This window comes from Crotalus tigris, unplaced genomic scaffold (genome assembly GCF_016545835.1).
Source record: "Crotalus tigris isolate CLP2741 ecotype Arizona unplaced genomic scaffold, ASM1654583v1 scf7180000018941.1685476, whole genome shotgun sequence".
Taxonomy (NCBI): domain Eukaryota; kingdom Metazoa; phylum Chordata; class Lepidosauria; order Squamata; family Viperidae; genus Crotalus; species Crotalus tigris.
Window position 1 is genome coordinate 1,386,914 of NW_024097285.1, and position 16,559 is coordinate 1,403,472.

A 16,559-nucleotide genomic window follows, 5' to 3' on the forward strand; every position below is an offset into this window, starting at 1 on the left:
AGAGGTTTGTTATAGAGGAGGTAAAATCTAGTAATGAAAAGGGCCTTTCCTCAGTCTTCTGCCCTTCAGCTGTTCAGGACTTTATCCCTCATGATCAACAGCTAACATGGTTGGCTATTATAGGATTTGTCTTAAACATTGAGGCCGCTGCCCCATCTGCCATAATTACTCCCCATGTCACCACTGAAATGCCCACACTTTCCCCCATTCAACAATTCCCTCTCCCCACTCCAAGCTGAAGGAACTTATGTAACCCAACACTAGCAAATAGGATATAAAAGCTGCCAACCAGGTTATATTTCTTCTGTAAACCATTCAGCATCCAGGCCCGAGCAGTGCCTCCATCTCACATCATCCACACTACCAATCCCCACTTCACTCTATTCCAGCCCCGCCCCTTCCCCCTGCATCCTGGTCTCATCTGAATCTCACATCTAATAGGCCTGGCAGGCAAAACCTTTTCTCACGTCAGTTCCCAAGATTGATACATAAGACTAGCCAATCTCGTCAATCCCACTGCAAAAAGTCAGCCTTGCCAGTACAGAACTTCTTACTCTGGTTTCCAGCAACCACAATGGAATCCGCATACATCAATCTTGAGAACCCAGCTCTGGATCCCAGGGAGAAGAGAAAGGAAAGTTACTGTTCTATCTGTTCTCCTACAAAACTACCAACTTGTTCCTCTCTCACTGCTGCCATTCACTGGAATTCTCAGTCCTAAATTTCTATCAAGGACTCTTGCTCCTAGCATGCTGAAATCAATGCCACCTTGTTGTGCCAAAATGCTTCCACAAAACAAAACCACTGCTCTTCAGACATTTTCCTCACTGAACCACTATGGCTCCAGGAACTGGCTAGATGCCGCTCATTAGATGAGCCAGAAACAGCTTCTGTAGACATTTGCATAGATTAATACCAATCTTGGCCTTGGAATGGATGGTGAAGTATGTGAAACTTAAAAGGTTTTTTACAGTTAATTTCAAAATCTTGATATATTCTTCTATAAAATTTTAAGCACCCAACAAGAAATATTCTTTGAAGTCCATCTAGCCCTTTAATTTAGTGTCTCCCTACCAGGAAATCTCAACCCTAATTGTCCTGGTTGGCAAAATACAGCTCAATCTCTAGAGGCATGGAGGCTACTGTAGGAACCAAGGTCAAAATGTGAAATAGATTTTCTAATATTTTTCTTTATCATACCTATTTGGGCAAACAATGTGTCCTAGATCAGGGGTCCCCAACCTATGGGCCACAGCCCACTACCAGGCTGCGGCCTATTGGCCACTGGGTCATGTGAGTGGCTGGCCGCTGCATGCCTGCATGCAGAGTCATGCTTGCATGTTTCTACAAGCATCATAGGCACTTGCGGCCCCACTCGTGCCTTGATCCCTCTCACGTGAGCGCTCATGGCCTCTCACACAAGCAACAGGTGTTTGTGCATGCACATGTGTGCAAGCATGCATTTACCCCTCCCACAAAACATCCCTTCTTTCCCCTCTCCCCTCCGCTCCAGGCTGCCAACCCGGAGAAACTCTGTCCTAGATGGCTCCAAATAGTATTCATTTTTGAGCTTTTCCAGCACAGATGATGGTAGCCTTTGCTGCTGGCTCTCTTACCCACCCCGTTTTATATTGTTTTAATGTATTTTATTAATATTTATGTAACTTCCTTTGATATATGACTATACAGTAAGTAAGATATAAATGTACATAATGGATAAATGCACATTCAATTTAGTACTGAATAGTTCCTCCTCTTTTTAGGCACCTTTTCTAGAAAAAGCACCAATGCAATGGGATGATAGCCTTCATGCTGGCTTTAGTGAGGGCAACTCAACATGGATAGCAGTAAATCCTGACTATCGAAATGTAAATGTGAAAGTGAGTATAACATCTGAACATCTACATATATCTATCCCAACATGCCCCCAAAATAGTTTTGGCTCAACTACCTCAGAACACTCCAGATGGTACAATATGGAATGCTTTGTTATGGTTTTGAGGGCCTCCAGCAGAACACTTGTCTCTAGAGTATCCAATAAATTCTGCAGAAATATTGTATTAGTCCCAAAGTGTACAATAATGGTGTGCTTTTATGCATTCATTTTATTCAAATTTATCTGTAGTATGAAGACAGGCAATAAATAAATAGAAAATCCTAAATAGTATTTATACTACCTGGTTTTGGTAGAGTTAAAGAATATAAAAAAACTTAGTAAGCCAAGCATTTGTTTGTCATTAAAAACTAAAATATCCTCTGATGTCTGAAATACAGTACAGTGTAGTTAAAAAAAACTTGATACAGGAACTTTAGGGGAGAATTAATAGAAGATAAAGTGGGGAGGATTTTTTAAATTAATACATTATCCAACTATAGGATGTCTTACAGTGGTACAAAAACAGTGTGTGTGTTCCACACACAAACACAATTTATTATTATAGCCAAAGGCCAACACAGTGTGTGTTCCAAAGTAATTTATATTCTAAAATAGAAAACACAGTAGAAAGTTTGCTAAAATACAGGATAGGAAGGATATACAAGTAGTCCTCAACTTAAGACCACAATTGAGCCCAGAATTTATGTTGCTAAATGAGAAATTTGTTAAGTGAGTTTTGCCCCATTTTATGACTTTTCTTGCCACATTTGTTAAGTGAATCACTGCAGTTGTTAAATTAGTAACACAGCTGTTAATTGAACCTGGCTTCCCCATTGACTCTGCTTGTCTGAAAGTCACAAAAGGGATCACATGATCCAGGGACATTGTAACCATCATAAATATGAACCAGTTGTCAAGCATCTGAATGTAAATCATATGACCATGAGGATGCAGCAATGATCATAAGTGTGAAGAATGGTCACAAGTCACTTTTTTCAGTGTTGTTATAGCTTCAAATGGTCACTAAATGAACTGTTGTAAATCGAGGACTACCTATAGTCAAGTTACACTATATGTTTGATTATAGAACCTTACCAAGACCCCAGTGAGGTTTATGTAACAACAAATGAATAAGGTTTCAGCATTTAATAAATTGCTAAATAATGATTTTCCTTTATTACAGATTCAACAAAATCATCCAGATTCCACACTCAACTTGTACCGACAACTCAATTCTCTTCGGTCCAGTGAGCTTCCCATTCACAGGGGATGGACATGTTACATATGGAATGATACCAATGTCTTTGTTTATGTAAGAGAACTTGATGGGTTGGATCAAGTGTTTATGATGGTTCTAAATTTTGGAGTGGGAACCGTAACAAATCTGCAATCTTTGGTTCCTGGTATTCCTTCAGAAGCTAGTATAAAGCTAAGCACTATTTTTAGTAATACTGGGAAAGTTGTAAACATGAAAAAAATTGAAACGCAACAAGGTGAAGGACTTATATTGGAATATAGGGCAAGCAAACCATTCCATGGGATGGACAACTTCAAAGAGAAGTGCTTCATTGCAGAAAAGGCATGCTATTCCAGTGTCTTTAATTTACTTTACATGTACTGTTAAATGTCATTATTTAATCCAAATCCATTAGTTCATGATTACATGTTATTTCTTTGCAAAAGATATGCCAGCTTATTCATAGATTTCTATAGGCTTGATCTAATTCTAATGGGAGAGTTAGAATTACTTAAAAAGTGTGAAAATTAACTCTCTAGTAGTTACAATGTACTGTTTACTGCAGACTTAAGTTTAAATGGTTGCTTGTAAAATTACTTTCCTATTAATTGTAAGCCCTTTGAAACGTTCTAGGTGGCTTTTCTAGTTCTCCCAATTCTCCCATTCTGCGAAATTGTGTGTTTCTATTAAATATATACCATATATTTTGTTTCTTATCTAATGAGGGGATAAAGATATGATGGTAACTTTAAACTTTAAAATAATAAATTCTCATATAATATTCATACTACCTTAGATTCTATAATATGCTAGATAAACCTGACCTTCAGGGCAGTCTGCTAATTTGGACTGGTCCAGACTGCAGGTGTTAGGATTCTTGAAGAATAGAGGACAATTTTGATAATATTTCGTATAAAGAGTTACTTATTTGGTCGGGTACTGATTGGCAACTAAAGTCTTCAGATGTGCTAAGGCAAGAAAATATTTTACAATCATGGTTTCAATATTTGCAAATAGTGGAGAGGTGGACCTTAGATAAGAAAGTGGGAATTACTTTAGCAGATGAAAATTTGGTAATTCAGATTAAAGATCAGAAATATGCTCATATTAAAAGAATTTACAATGAGTTAATAAAATTGGATTCGGAAACAGTTAGTAAAAGATTGTATGATTAAATGGGCCCAGAATATTCAGGAACCGATTTCATTGGATTTATGGGAGGTAATTTGGATTAGAAATGTTAAATTTACGCAGCCTCAAAATTTGAGGGAAAATTTTTATAAAATGTTTTATAGATGGCATCTGGATCCTAAAAAGTTGTCTTGTATATACCCGAACCTGCAACCTAAATGTTGGAGATGTGGTTGCTTGGATGCAACCTATTTTCATGTTTGGTGGACTTGTAAAAATATTAAAGCCTTTTGGATTATGATTTGGTGTAACATTCAAAAGGTTTTTAAAAGGAAAATTAAGTTTACTCCCCAGTTATGTTTTTTGGGGTATTTTTGTGGATTTTGATGCTAAAGAAACTATTTTAATGTTGAATTTAATAACAGCAAGATTATTGGTGGATCAATATTGGAAGAAGGACTCTCTTTCTTTAGAAGAATGGGTATTTAAGGTTTCTAATTTTGCAGAAACGGCTAAAATTTCTGCTTATTTACAGGACCATTCACAAGAGAGATATGTTATTGTATGGAGAAGATGGATAGAATATGTTCAGAAGAAATATGGAACTACAAAGTTTCATTTATTTTATGAGTAATGGATTTGTTTATAAAATTATGATGTTAAAGTTTGAAGAGAGTTAAGGGTTAGTATGATTTTGGTTATTGTATAATTAGTAAACTTAAATAGATTATGTTTAATATGTTTGTATAACCCTGTACTTGGCTCTGGGAAGTCGGGGAGGGAGGGGGGGTGGGGCGAGGATGGGTTGAAGGTTAAATAGCTCAGATAAGTAGAAATAGTTTTATTGTATATGTTTTATTTTGGAGAGAAGAATTGCTCGGGCATTTCTCCTGGACTGCATCTGGAATGAGAAGATAGGAGGAAGGGGAAGTAAGTAAGTAGGAAGGTTGAGGAGAAGGAGGAGAGGGGGAGAGTGAAGAAGAAGAAGGAAAGAGGGAAGTGAGAGAAGAGGTTAGAGGGTGGATGCGGTTTGGGGGGAAATGGGTGAGCAATACTGAAAGTTGTGTGTATAAATTTATTTTATCTGAAGTATTTTTTATGATGTAATGTAAAATTGAAAATAAAAATTTTTTTTACAAAAAAAAAAAAAGAAAAAAAAGAATAGAGGGCACTGGAACATACCACTTCAATCCTGTACTTGTCAGCTTCTTTCCAGGTTCATTTCATGATGTGTATTTGATCTTCAAATCAAAGAGTAATAAGATCAAGGAGTTTTTATTTCTTCTGTCTGCAAACCCTATTTTAGTATAGATAATAGTTCCTTGCATTTCACTCAACAGCAGAAAAATGGCTTTTTCAGTTATTTGCCATAGGTTTTCAAATAACGTTCCTAAAAGAACTTAGCCTTCACTGGCTGTTTTTCGGTAAATGATGAAAATAATTATATTCAAGCATTGTTTTAAATTGATCAGTTTTAACTGCTGATTTTTAGTCCCTTACTTTGGTTGTATTTTCTGCTTTCTGATTATTGCTTATGAGCCATCTGCATATATTTCAATATAGGAAAGGAAGACAAATTCAAACAATGATTTTATTGAGGTTAACAAATAGGAAAACACAGGATAAATTTAGTTTCAAAATAAAAGTTCTAGAGAAATCACATGGGCAAGTAATTCTGAATATTTAGCCAAATCATTTTCTTCTCCTTTGGGTAAAGGACAAAAATTCCAGCCTGACTTCACTCCTGCTTGTCAAGTCCAAGCTCACTATATAGAAATGCTAGCTGTGTTGCAACCTAAAACAATTAAAAATAGTTAGTAAAGAACACAGTACTCATAACTTTTTGCACACTTTAGAGCTGTATTTTCAGCAGCTCTTTCCATCCAAATAGATGGGCTTGAAGTGCTGTTCGTACTCCTGTAACACTGGGATAATCATGGGGGTTTGTCTGCAGTCTGAAGAGTAATCAGAGTTCTTCCTGCCAAATTCTCTTTAGAAAATGGCAGCTACTGTAATGGGCTTTTCACTGATATCAGGAAAGCTTTCTGTGAATTGAGCATTACTGTCAAGTATAACACAGCTTGTGACCAGAACAACAGCAGCAACGCTGAAGCTGGTGTCACAAAATGCTTTCAAAATTGCTTTGCTTCTATCATAGCTGTGGTTGAAGTACTTTCATGTGAGCATGAGTGTCTTCTATAGTAGGTAAAAAGTTCACAACTACACTTTAAAAATATTTAAACAGAATAAGAAAGAAAGAATGATGCATTATTTACATAAGCTGTGTTTTTACATACTGAAATCTATAAAAGACTGCAAGTTACAGTTTGGACACAATTTCTCATCCCCTTGCTCTTCTAGACATTCCATCAACCATCTCAACAGATTTTTCAAGAAACAAAGAAGACTGCTGTTGTGGAGAAATCAACATAGACCATTGCAGTATCTTTTCAACAGCATAATTTTTCTACTGAATATAAAGCTTTTATAGGCAGAAGGATCCTTTCTACCCCAAATGACAGATTCTGGATTTTACACTATATAAAGTGCAAAGTACAGTCCTGATATACTTGTAGAGAAGCCCTCATAAACTGTTACTACCAGCCAGTTAGTGGGAAGATCTTCCTCGGTCACTATAATATAATCCAAGAGGCTGAATTCCATCCAGCATCTCAAAGTCAAAATGATTTAACCAATTCACAGTTTCGTGGGAAGGAAAATGAATGAGTCTAATCTGTGTGCATCTTTCCTCCTCCATCCCAGCTGCCCCATCCCTTTTCCTGGTAATGATTAGTGCTATTGGTGATAATTTGATGTGTACAACACTGGATAGGGAATAACATTTCCCAAAAAATGTTTATTTCAAAAATATTTCATGTATTTCAGTTAGTAGATTGTGATAAAATAAATTTTTATGTTGGTGAAACCTAGAATCCTTTCTCCATGACTAGAACGTGTTCCTATTTATAAAAAAAGAGCTACACACCCTAAAGGGGGGGGGGATTATGATTTAGTAGGTGGAAAGACTTGTATATACAGGAAAAGATACAGTATCTCAGAGGACTAACAATTATCTTCACAGGTTATACTATAAATTTGTGACACTCTCCATTGTAAAGGATATCCCTACCTGTTTTAAAGAATCCTCATATGTTGGAGAACAATGGTTGCCTCCTGGTTGAACATCTAAGATAATATTAGACATCTGAGTTCCTGAAATCAAAATATATTAAATGCAATCTACATTAAAGGGACAAGAAAGATGCTATTCTGAAACATAATAACCATGCACACTGATAACACTGAAAGAAAAGTATTTTGCTATATGTTTATGGAGATTCTCCATCATCCAGATTATGATTTGTCAAAAGGCAACCAAACTTTCTTCTTTTTTTGAAAATGTTTAGCTTCTTATCCTTCTTCAGAACTGAAGAAGCTTCTTGGATTAAAAGCAAAATGTTTTCAAAGAAAAAACCAAGAAAGTTCAGTTGCCTTTTGAAAAGCACCTCTGGGTATTTTTCAATAGCTCTTTGAACAATAAGAGCCGAGGTGGCGCAGCAGTTAGAGTGCAGTACTGCAGGCCACTTTAGCTGACTCTGTTCAGCAGGTCAGCGGTTCAAATCTCACCGGCTCAAGGTTGACTCAGCCTTCCATCCTTCCGGGGTAGGTAAAATGAGGACCCAGATTGTTGGGGACAATGTAAATATATATATACATTGCTTACTGGTGTACACCGCTTAGAGAGTGCTTGCACTTAAAGCGGTATATAAGTCTCATAAATAAATAAACACTTACTGACTGGTGGTATGAAGGAAATAATTTACTAGTGTCCTCTACCTATTTATTCCAATTCATTTTTACAACAGAAGAGTGTTTCAGATACGTTTTGAGGCCAAAAATGTGATTCAGAGGATAAGGTTTCTCAATAACTACTATAGGTAGTCCTTTGAACGTTCATTTAGTAACTGTTCAAAATTATGATGGCGCTGAACAAAGGGACTTAAGGCCCCGACTGAAGCTGAGGCCGCTACACTGTTCCTACAGTCACATGAACAAAATTCAGGTGCTTGCAATCCGCCCTCCCTCATGACCAGAGGAATGTTGCAGCAGCCCCCCTGCCCATCTTGGTCTCCATCCCAGCCCACTGGGTCCCACACCCACCTCCCCACTCCCCATCACGGCTTAGTGCACTTATCTAGCCTATAGATCTCCTTTGAGAAGCAGCCACTCTGCCGTGTGACCTTGCTAAATAGATGCTGAGTGGTACCATCTGGGAAGCAGGCATAATTTTGGGAGTGGCTACAATGAATTGTGGCCACTCCGAAATGGTGCCTGCTTCTGGGATGGTGCCATGTAACCTCCATACTGTATAGGGAGGCCGAGGGGCAGATTGGCTGGATCTCTTTCCTCAACATTATCGCAGAGGTAAAAATTGATAAAATGACAAAGATTGAATTGAGCCAAAAAAAAAATCCAAGGAGGATTTTCAAAACTACTGGTCCCCCAAAGTGTAGGATGCATGGAAAACACCTTTTATACTTGTTCCCCTAGTTTAATATCTCACAATCATTTTTGTATAATTGAAATTATTGTGCTGTGTATTCTCACCTTGGAAAGAATGTGATTGGTGTTTATTTCTGAATAGAAATATGTTCCTGTTATTGTCCATAAGATTTTTATATTACTTTTCAATAATTCTCAAGCACTTCATATATGGAAACATATCCTTTATAATTGATAATCATGAGCATAGTTTGCTTATGCTAGTGGTTAGTATATGCTGGCTAGAAATTCTCCCCTCTTTTTAAACAGATGCACACAGTCAATATTCTTGATGAATCATTTGAAGTTAGATATTAGTTGAAGGATTAATTGAGGAAATCGTTCTATATTTATCTATCTATATCTATTTTTCAACTTTGAATTAAAATTGCATATCAATCAGGGAAAAACAATGGCATGCTAAGTATATTTGCAAACTACACGAATGTTTAAATGGGATATCTGCTTTAATACTGAAATTCTGTTTAAATATTAAGACAAATCTCAGGGGCTGCCACAAAGAAGAGGGAGTCAAGCTATTTTCCAAAGTGCCTGAAGGCAGGACAAGAAGCAATGGGTGGAAACTAACCAAAGAGAGAAGCAACCTAGAACTAAGGAGAAACTTCCTGACAGTTAGAACAATTAACCAGTGGAACAACCTACCTCCAGAAGCAGTGAATGCGCCAACATTGGAAGTTTTTAAGAAGAAATTGGACAGCCATTTGTCAGAAATGGTATAGGGTTTCCTGTCTGAGCAGGGGGTTGGACTAGATGACCTCTAAGGTCCCTTCCAACTTATTATTATTAATATTAATAATATTTAAAATTAATCAATAATTTGATTAATTTTAAATATTATTAATATTAATAATAATTAATAATTTGATTAATTTATCTATTTCTGTGTTAATAATTTCCTCTATGTATGCAGATTAATTTCTGGATGTTACAACTACTATATTTTATGTAAATATTAATTTATTGCATGTAACACATACTATCTTTTCCAATATAATCAATATATGTCAACATATCAGGGTATGTATATATACATCGATCCCTGTTCCAAAAGGAAGAAATATGCTGAAAAATCCAATCTAAAAAGAGTCACTTAAAGAAAACTATAATTCGTCTAATTTAGCATCATGACCCTAATTTGATAAATCATATTTCACTGAAGAAGAAAAAAAAGAGCATGAATATATATAGTCATTCCTTGCTTCATCCTGTGAAAGGTTTGCTAAATTTTATCTCGTTTCTTAACTCAAATTATCTGCTAGGAGGCCAATGAATTTTTTCCCTTTCTCCAATTCTTGAAAGAAGGGAATAATGTTGCAGTTTTGCTCTTACTCCTAAATTGGACTTTTAGTTTTATGGAAAACATATATATCATGACTACTTCCATTTGCTTCTTTCTGGTGGATTGGGCAAATGTGTGCAATTGTTTTATTAACCATATCCCAATGTGATCTAGAAATTAGTGCTACCTTTATAATCTGAATTGTTGGTTTCAGCATGATCTTGTAGAGCTTTTCTAAGTTTATTGATGTATCTTAACAATCCTGCCATGGGAACTCGTTGATCCTTTTCAGAAGCTGTGATAAAAAGAGAAGGATAATTCTAAAAAGAAAAAAAAAGTAAGAGCAGGGAAGAAAATGTCTGAGTTAGCAGGATGAAATTACTGATACCAATCTGTAAAGGCATTAATTTTTAACTCGGTGGAAGTTGCTTTACCATGTCTGCAGGAAAGAAGTATTAAACAGAGTTAATTAATCTATCTAGACTGTAGCTATAGCTGACAATTATGGGAAGATCTTATCTCTGACTTGATAAACAGCTGCCAGTTGTCTTCTATTGAATGTTCTCCATAAACTTTTTATCTGAGACTAGAAAGAAGTTAAAATATAACTTTGGCTCTGATTTTAGCTCTATCCTAGCTGCTACTCTTTCTTCATTTGGAAATAGATAACCAAGCAAGTCAGTTATCTGAGGGTAAAGCCAGACAGTGTTAAGCTTATGGTGCAGTCATACCTATTCACAATTGATATGGGAAAGTTACCTGTTTGCTCAGAGTTATACAGCCTCCTTAAATCCCTTCTATCAGTTTTGCCTGCATTGTCATTGCTACCCCTCTTGATTAGACTGTAGTCTGACCGCAGCATTGTAGTCCATTGTATTTTGGCCACAGTGATCTAGATAGCATTACCAAACCAGATATCCTGTACCTGTACATTTCATTTCTTTTTTATGAGTGATAAGCTTTCCATTTGTCTCTGTTAAATTTTACTATCACTTTTATTTATCAATTAATTTCTGCTTGTCTCTCAGATTTCTCTAGACTATTTTGAATTTTGTTTATATTTTCCAGGGTATTAGGTATTCCATCTTTAGGTATTCTGCCTAATTCTATATCATTAGCAGACTTGACTACCTTTCCTCTTCATGTAAATAATTAATCAAAATACTGAACAGCGGAGGATCCATAACTGATTTTTTTTAATCCCTACATTGGCTTCTTCTCGCCTCCATTCCCTTCTCTCCATTACTGAAACTGTTTGTAACTATGCTTTTGGTATCTTCTCCTTTAAGAACTCCCCCCTTTCTGACTTCCTTTTCCCATTAGTTACTCTTGCCACTGAATCCTACTTATTACTGCTTATTGAAATCTGCTTTTTAGAAATACAAGTTATATGCTTCATTATGCTTAATTTTAGTTTCTCTTCATTTTGAATGATTTCATTAAATTGTCTGAACAATTCTCTAAATTTAACATTTTAGTTATGTACAATGCAATAATATACTTAACCAGCACAAAATGCAATAGTACCTGTGGCTTAATATTTTGGTATGGACAATAACTTTTAATATATTCTTTGCAAGCCTCATCTCCCACTGGATCTCCCCATTCTTCTTGTTCCTCAATAGTTAAGGGGAGATAAGGGTCCAGCATTGTATTTAAAATATCCAGAAAAGGTGCCTATGAACAAAATAAAAACGTTTTTTCTTATATAAGTTTAACACGAGTGAAGCAGATAACAGAGATAAGCCTGGTATTTTCTAGTATATTTAATTTGTGAGAAGTTAAAGATAGAACTTTGGGATATTAGCAGTTAAAGATACAAGAAAAAAGGCAACTTCTTTAATCATACATAAAGACTAGAGTAATAATCAGCTAAGCCAAAGTGTTTTTAACCACGAGTAAAACATCTGCATTATTCCTCACTTGCTGTAATGTTCAATTGTCCTGACCCATGATTCAACTACAGATGATTCTGCCTGTCCTAGAACAGCATTACTTCACTTCTTTTATCAGTTTAATCTCTTAGTATTGTATCTCACACTCTAATTCTTTATTTCCTCAAATTTGAAGGAGCTATTTTCTCCTTGAAAATCTGGTTAAGCTCAATACTGCCAAGTCTAGATGTTGAGGGCACTTGGACTACTTCCTTCACTGTTTCTGCTAATGATTTGTCTTCCCATTACTTCCATGCCCAGTTTGCTCCTTATCATTGCCAAATTGCTTAGGGCTTAATAGAAAGAAACAAGAGGAGGAAAACAGCAGGGGCAGATGGTTTAGCAGGCCACCATTTCATAATGGCAAGAGTCTCCGTAGGTGGTGGAGAATGTCAAACCTGTCAATGTCAAATGTCAAGCTGGTCCTTTTTCTGGATATAACCATGAAAGAAATGGGGAATTGTAATAGATTATATAGAAAGTATTAGCTTCAGAAGAAAGCTGATGCAATCCATCTTGTTACCTACTGAGCCAAACACGCATAGGATACTACTGGAAGGCAAAACCTAAACTTTGTTTTGTTTTATATAGTGTGTGTGTGTGTGTGTGTGAGAGAGAGAGAGAGAGAGAGAGAAGAAAAAGGAGAAGTTTAATAACTCTTGATGTGAGAGGCAATGATTCTCAGGATTAGAGACGTTAATTATGTCAACAAGCAACCACTGCTCAGCTTCAAAGCCATGAAGTTCAGAAGAGAAAATCCACTGAGGCAGAAAGAAAAATTAATGGTTTGAAATTACTGTGAGTAAAGGAAGGAACAACAGCTTCACACTGATGGACAATAATCAGTTTTATGATGTTTTGATTCTAATAAACAACACTGTTATCAAATTGAGTCACACTATGGCTGATATACTTTAACCTGATCTGAACATGGCAGACTAATTAAAATATATCATGTCAGGGAATGTGACTTACATCCAAAGCCTGAACTTTGTAACAGCATCACTTTAAGTACCTCCCTTTGTCTGAATTGGTATAGGGTTTCCTTCTTGAGCAAGGGGTTGGACTAGAAAGACCTCCAAGGTCTCTTCCAACTCTGTTATTCTATTAATTTGCTTCAGAGAGTGCCCAGAGACTTTAACAACAAGAGCTGGCAATGGTCAAGAGCAGGAAAGTTGAAGAAAGAGACAGAGGCTAATTCTGACTGCACAAGGCCAAGTCTTAAGGACAATTGCATACAGAGCTAGAATTGAGAAGACATCAACAGACAGCAAATTCTGCCTATGGAAAGAAGTTGAAGAACAGTAGAAACCTGGTTAGCTACTGCGAGAAGATCACGCAGACTGACTACAAGCAATGGCATGACAAAGTAGCAACAATGGTGCATCGGAAGATCTGCAAGAAATATCATTTGCCTGCAAGCAAGAACTGGTGGGATCATAAAATAGAGAAAGTCATAGAAAATGAAGAAGCTAAATTGTTCTGGGACTTTAGAATTTAAATAGTCAGGCACCTGCCACTTAACACCCTAGACTTAACAAATGTTGATAAGAAAGACAAAAAAGTCTGGACAGTGGATGTGGCAGTAACTGGAGACAGTAGAATAGAAGCGAAAGAACTGAAGATCACAAAATACAAAGACCTGGAAACAGAAATAGAATGGCTATGGCAGAAGCAAGCAAAGGTAGTACCAATAGTAATAAGATGCCTTGGGTGCAATCCCAAAACAACTGGAGTATCACTTGAACACTGTCAAGCATTGACAATTTCACCATCCGTCAATTGCAAAAGGCAGCTTTATTTGGTAGTTTCTATCCTGTTCCGAGTAATACATCCATACAGACAATATCTGTAATACCATCAAACATTTACATCTGCCTATCCCAGGTCCTTGAAAAGGATTCGATAGGTAGATAAAAATGCCAAACCGTCTGAACATCTGGCTGAATGTGCGATGAATCTTAATTATAATAATTGCAGCAACCAGATTGGAAAAGAGTGGACCACAATATTACAATGGATATTTTGATACAATATTATGTCTATAATGAAAAATATGCATAGATTTCTAATTGCTTTTCAGATACAATTTAAGCTATTTGTTTTAATTTTAGACAGCACTAGACACATGTACTTGAGTGTTCCTGGACCTTGGTATGGCTTATCTGTCACTTAAAATAGTAGAAGAGACATTTTAAAAGATATTTCTGATGTCAGAGATTGTTCTATTATCACTATGATTTATACTTTATTGTATTTATTTATACTTCAATAGTTTATTGAAAAAAGTCTTTGAATATTAACCTGGAAAAAAGCAATATAGTGGATTTAAATCAAATATTAGTTATCTTACCTGTAAAACCACAGCTCTGATAAGATGAGGTGCAATATTGCAGATGGCCCCTGCAAGAATTCCTCCAGCACTTGTGCTCATTAAGGCTGTCTGCATAGGCTGAGAATATCCAAGTTCATGCAATAACTTGATGCAGGCCTGGAGGTCTTGGATACCATTATGTTTTTTCATCATACAACCATCTTTATGCCATCTCAAGCCTAATTCTCCTCCACCCCTGACAATGAAAATAAGAGTAACAGCAACAAAAAATCTGAGGCATTTTATTCTCATCCTAATATTTATCCAAGAATATTAAATATATATGTGATTTGATCAGAAATGCCTGTTTTAAGTGTTAATATTTTAAAAAAACATTAAGCTAAAGAAATAATAATCAAATTGGCTTGCACTCTCTGTTTCTGCAAATGGAGGACAACATAGCAACTGTTTTTGATTTTCTCTTGGATAAGAAATTATATCCCTTGCTATCAGTACCAAAAAAAGCCATGGATCTTGCAATTCCCAATGTATTGCTGATGGTGGAGAACACACATTCTTGCAAACAAGCTCATCACACTGGTCCTTTTTGTGATAAACAACATTACAGAAAGAAGTATGAAATAATAAAAAAGTAGAATATTCTTTATTGAATTGAATATTCTTTACTGGTCAAGTGTAATTGGATACAAAATGAATGTATCTCCGATGCATAAGCTCTCAGTGTACATACAAACAATGAAGTGATAAGTCACAGATCAGAAATTATAAGATACAAACAACAAGTGATCAATCATAAGGAGAAAGTAATAGGAAAGATAAGAAGATGAGAAAACGAGAAAGATAATAGCAATACAGCCCTACTACATGCATAAATATCTTAGGCATAAAACAGTGCGGTGTTTAGCAGTCTTATGACATGGGGGTAAAAACTATCTTTGTGTCTAGTTGTTTTGGCATGCAATGCCCTATAGTAGCATCCTGAAGGAAGAAGTTGAAATAGTTTATGTCCAGGATGTGAAAGGTTTTTCGATATTTTCTCAGCCTCTTTCTGGTTCGTGCAGTATACAAGTCCTCAATGGATGGCAGGCTGGTTACAATTGTTTAAGTAATGCACAAACTCCAGAGAACATGAAAAACATGAAGAACTATTAGATATTAAGTAGAACCAGAGATGTAAATGTGCCAGGTGGAATGTTATACAGCTTTCCCTCTTTGCTCAGTGCAAATTCTCATGCTTATTGGGTCTTCTATACATAACTTTATGGCTGCAATGTTAACAGATCATGTTTCTCCAACCTGGATCCAAAGGTGCTAATATATTTTTGGTGTTATACATGATCAGTTATAAAATAGAGTAAACCACTAGTAACATTTGGATAGAAGTAATTAAAGGAGTGAATACATTCAATTAAAAGCACATACATAATTTTATTTAAAAAAACTATTTAAATTTCAAAGTATCAGTTTTAGAGCAGGGCATAATCTTATTTTTAATACATTAAAATTATTACATTCTAGTATTTCTTTTAAATTGGATTAAGGATTAGGCATTCTGAAATATTCTAAGCATACTAATAAGAAAAAAATTTGTTAAAACATTATGTAGTTTTAAAATTTTAAAATATGGATAACATTTGCTTTGGAATTATTTTCCTTCAGTTGAACTATTTAGAATCAAGTAAAATAGCTGAAAGTTTACTACATGATATTAACCACTGGGACAGTATAATTTTTTTCAGTAAAAAGTAGAGAAGCTAAAAATAGAATTTACTTGTTATACTTGATATTTAAATAGTATTTAGAGGATAGCAAATATATCCTTTATAATTTCTGTGCTTAGCTGAATATAAATTATTGCTGCGAATGTACATTATAATATTTCTTAGAAATTAAAGACATGCTAAGAATTGAGTGACAGATATCAAAAAACTTTTAAACATGGTACTAAACCATAGAACTAAACTGTGTTCTGATGAAGTTAGAATTCATACAAAGAACATTACATTATTAGCAAATAGTATACCTGAAATGATCAGCAACAATGTACATTACAAATAACTGGCAAAAACATTTATGGGAAAAAATTGTGAATGGAATCAAAATTGTTGTGGCTGAAGGAAAAAGCTAAAACTTTAAACAATAACACCATCAGGCACAAACATATTCACAATGAAATATTAATAAGGAAATCAGTTTTATAATAT

General features: G+C 35.5%; 2 protein-coding genes across 6 annotated transcripts in view; one reads left to right on the forward strand and one right to left on the reverse strand.

Moving 5' to 3' along the window:
* SLC3A1 (solute carrier family 3 member 1) overlaps positions 1-4,132 on the forward strand; it is a 28,719-nt gene extending 24,587 nt beyond the window's left edge. Inside the window, exons 9-10 of the mRNA XM_039357745.1 lie at positions 1,764-1,880; positions 3,060-4,132. Of these exons, the coding sequence (XP_039213679.1) occupies positions 1,764-1,880; positions 3,060-3,500 (558 nt within the window). The 3' untranslated portion in view covers positions 3,501-4,132. The remainder of the gene's footprint in view (positions 1-1,763; positions 1,881-3,059) is intronic.
* A 1,685-nt stretch (positions 4,133-5,817) lies between these two features.
* PREPL (prolyl endopeptidase like) overlaps positions 5,818-16,559 on the reverse strand; it is a 32,966-nt gene continuing 22,224 nt past the window's right edge. For 4 of the 5 annotated variants that reach the window (XM_039357731.1, XM_039357730.1, XM_039357733.1 and 1 more), the window contains 5 exons: positions 14,374-14,590; positions 11,614-11,763; positions 10,274-10,406; positions 7,375-7,457; positions 5,818-6,039 (listed from right to left, as the gene is read on the reverse strand). In XM_039357731.1, the coding sequence (XP_039213665.1) occupies positions 5,983-6,039; positions 7,375-7,457; positions 10,274-10,406; positions 11,614-11,763; positions 14,374-14,590 (640 nt within the window). In that variant the 3' untranslated portion in view covers positions 5,818-5,982. Of the gene's footprint in view, positions 6,040-7,374; positions 7,458-10,273; positions 10,407-11,613; positions 11,764-14,373; positions 14,591-16,559 lie in introns of those variants that run through there. The other variant, XR_005558467.1, reaches the window with a different exon arrangement.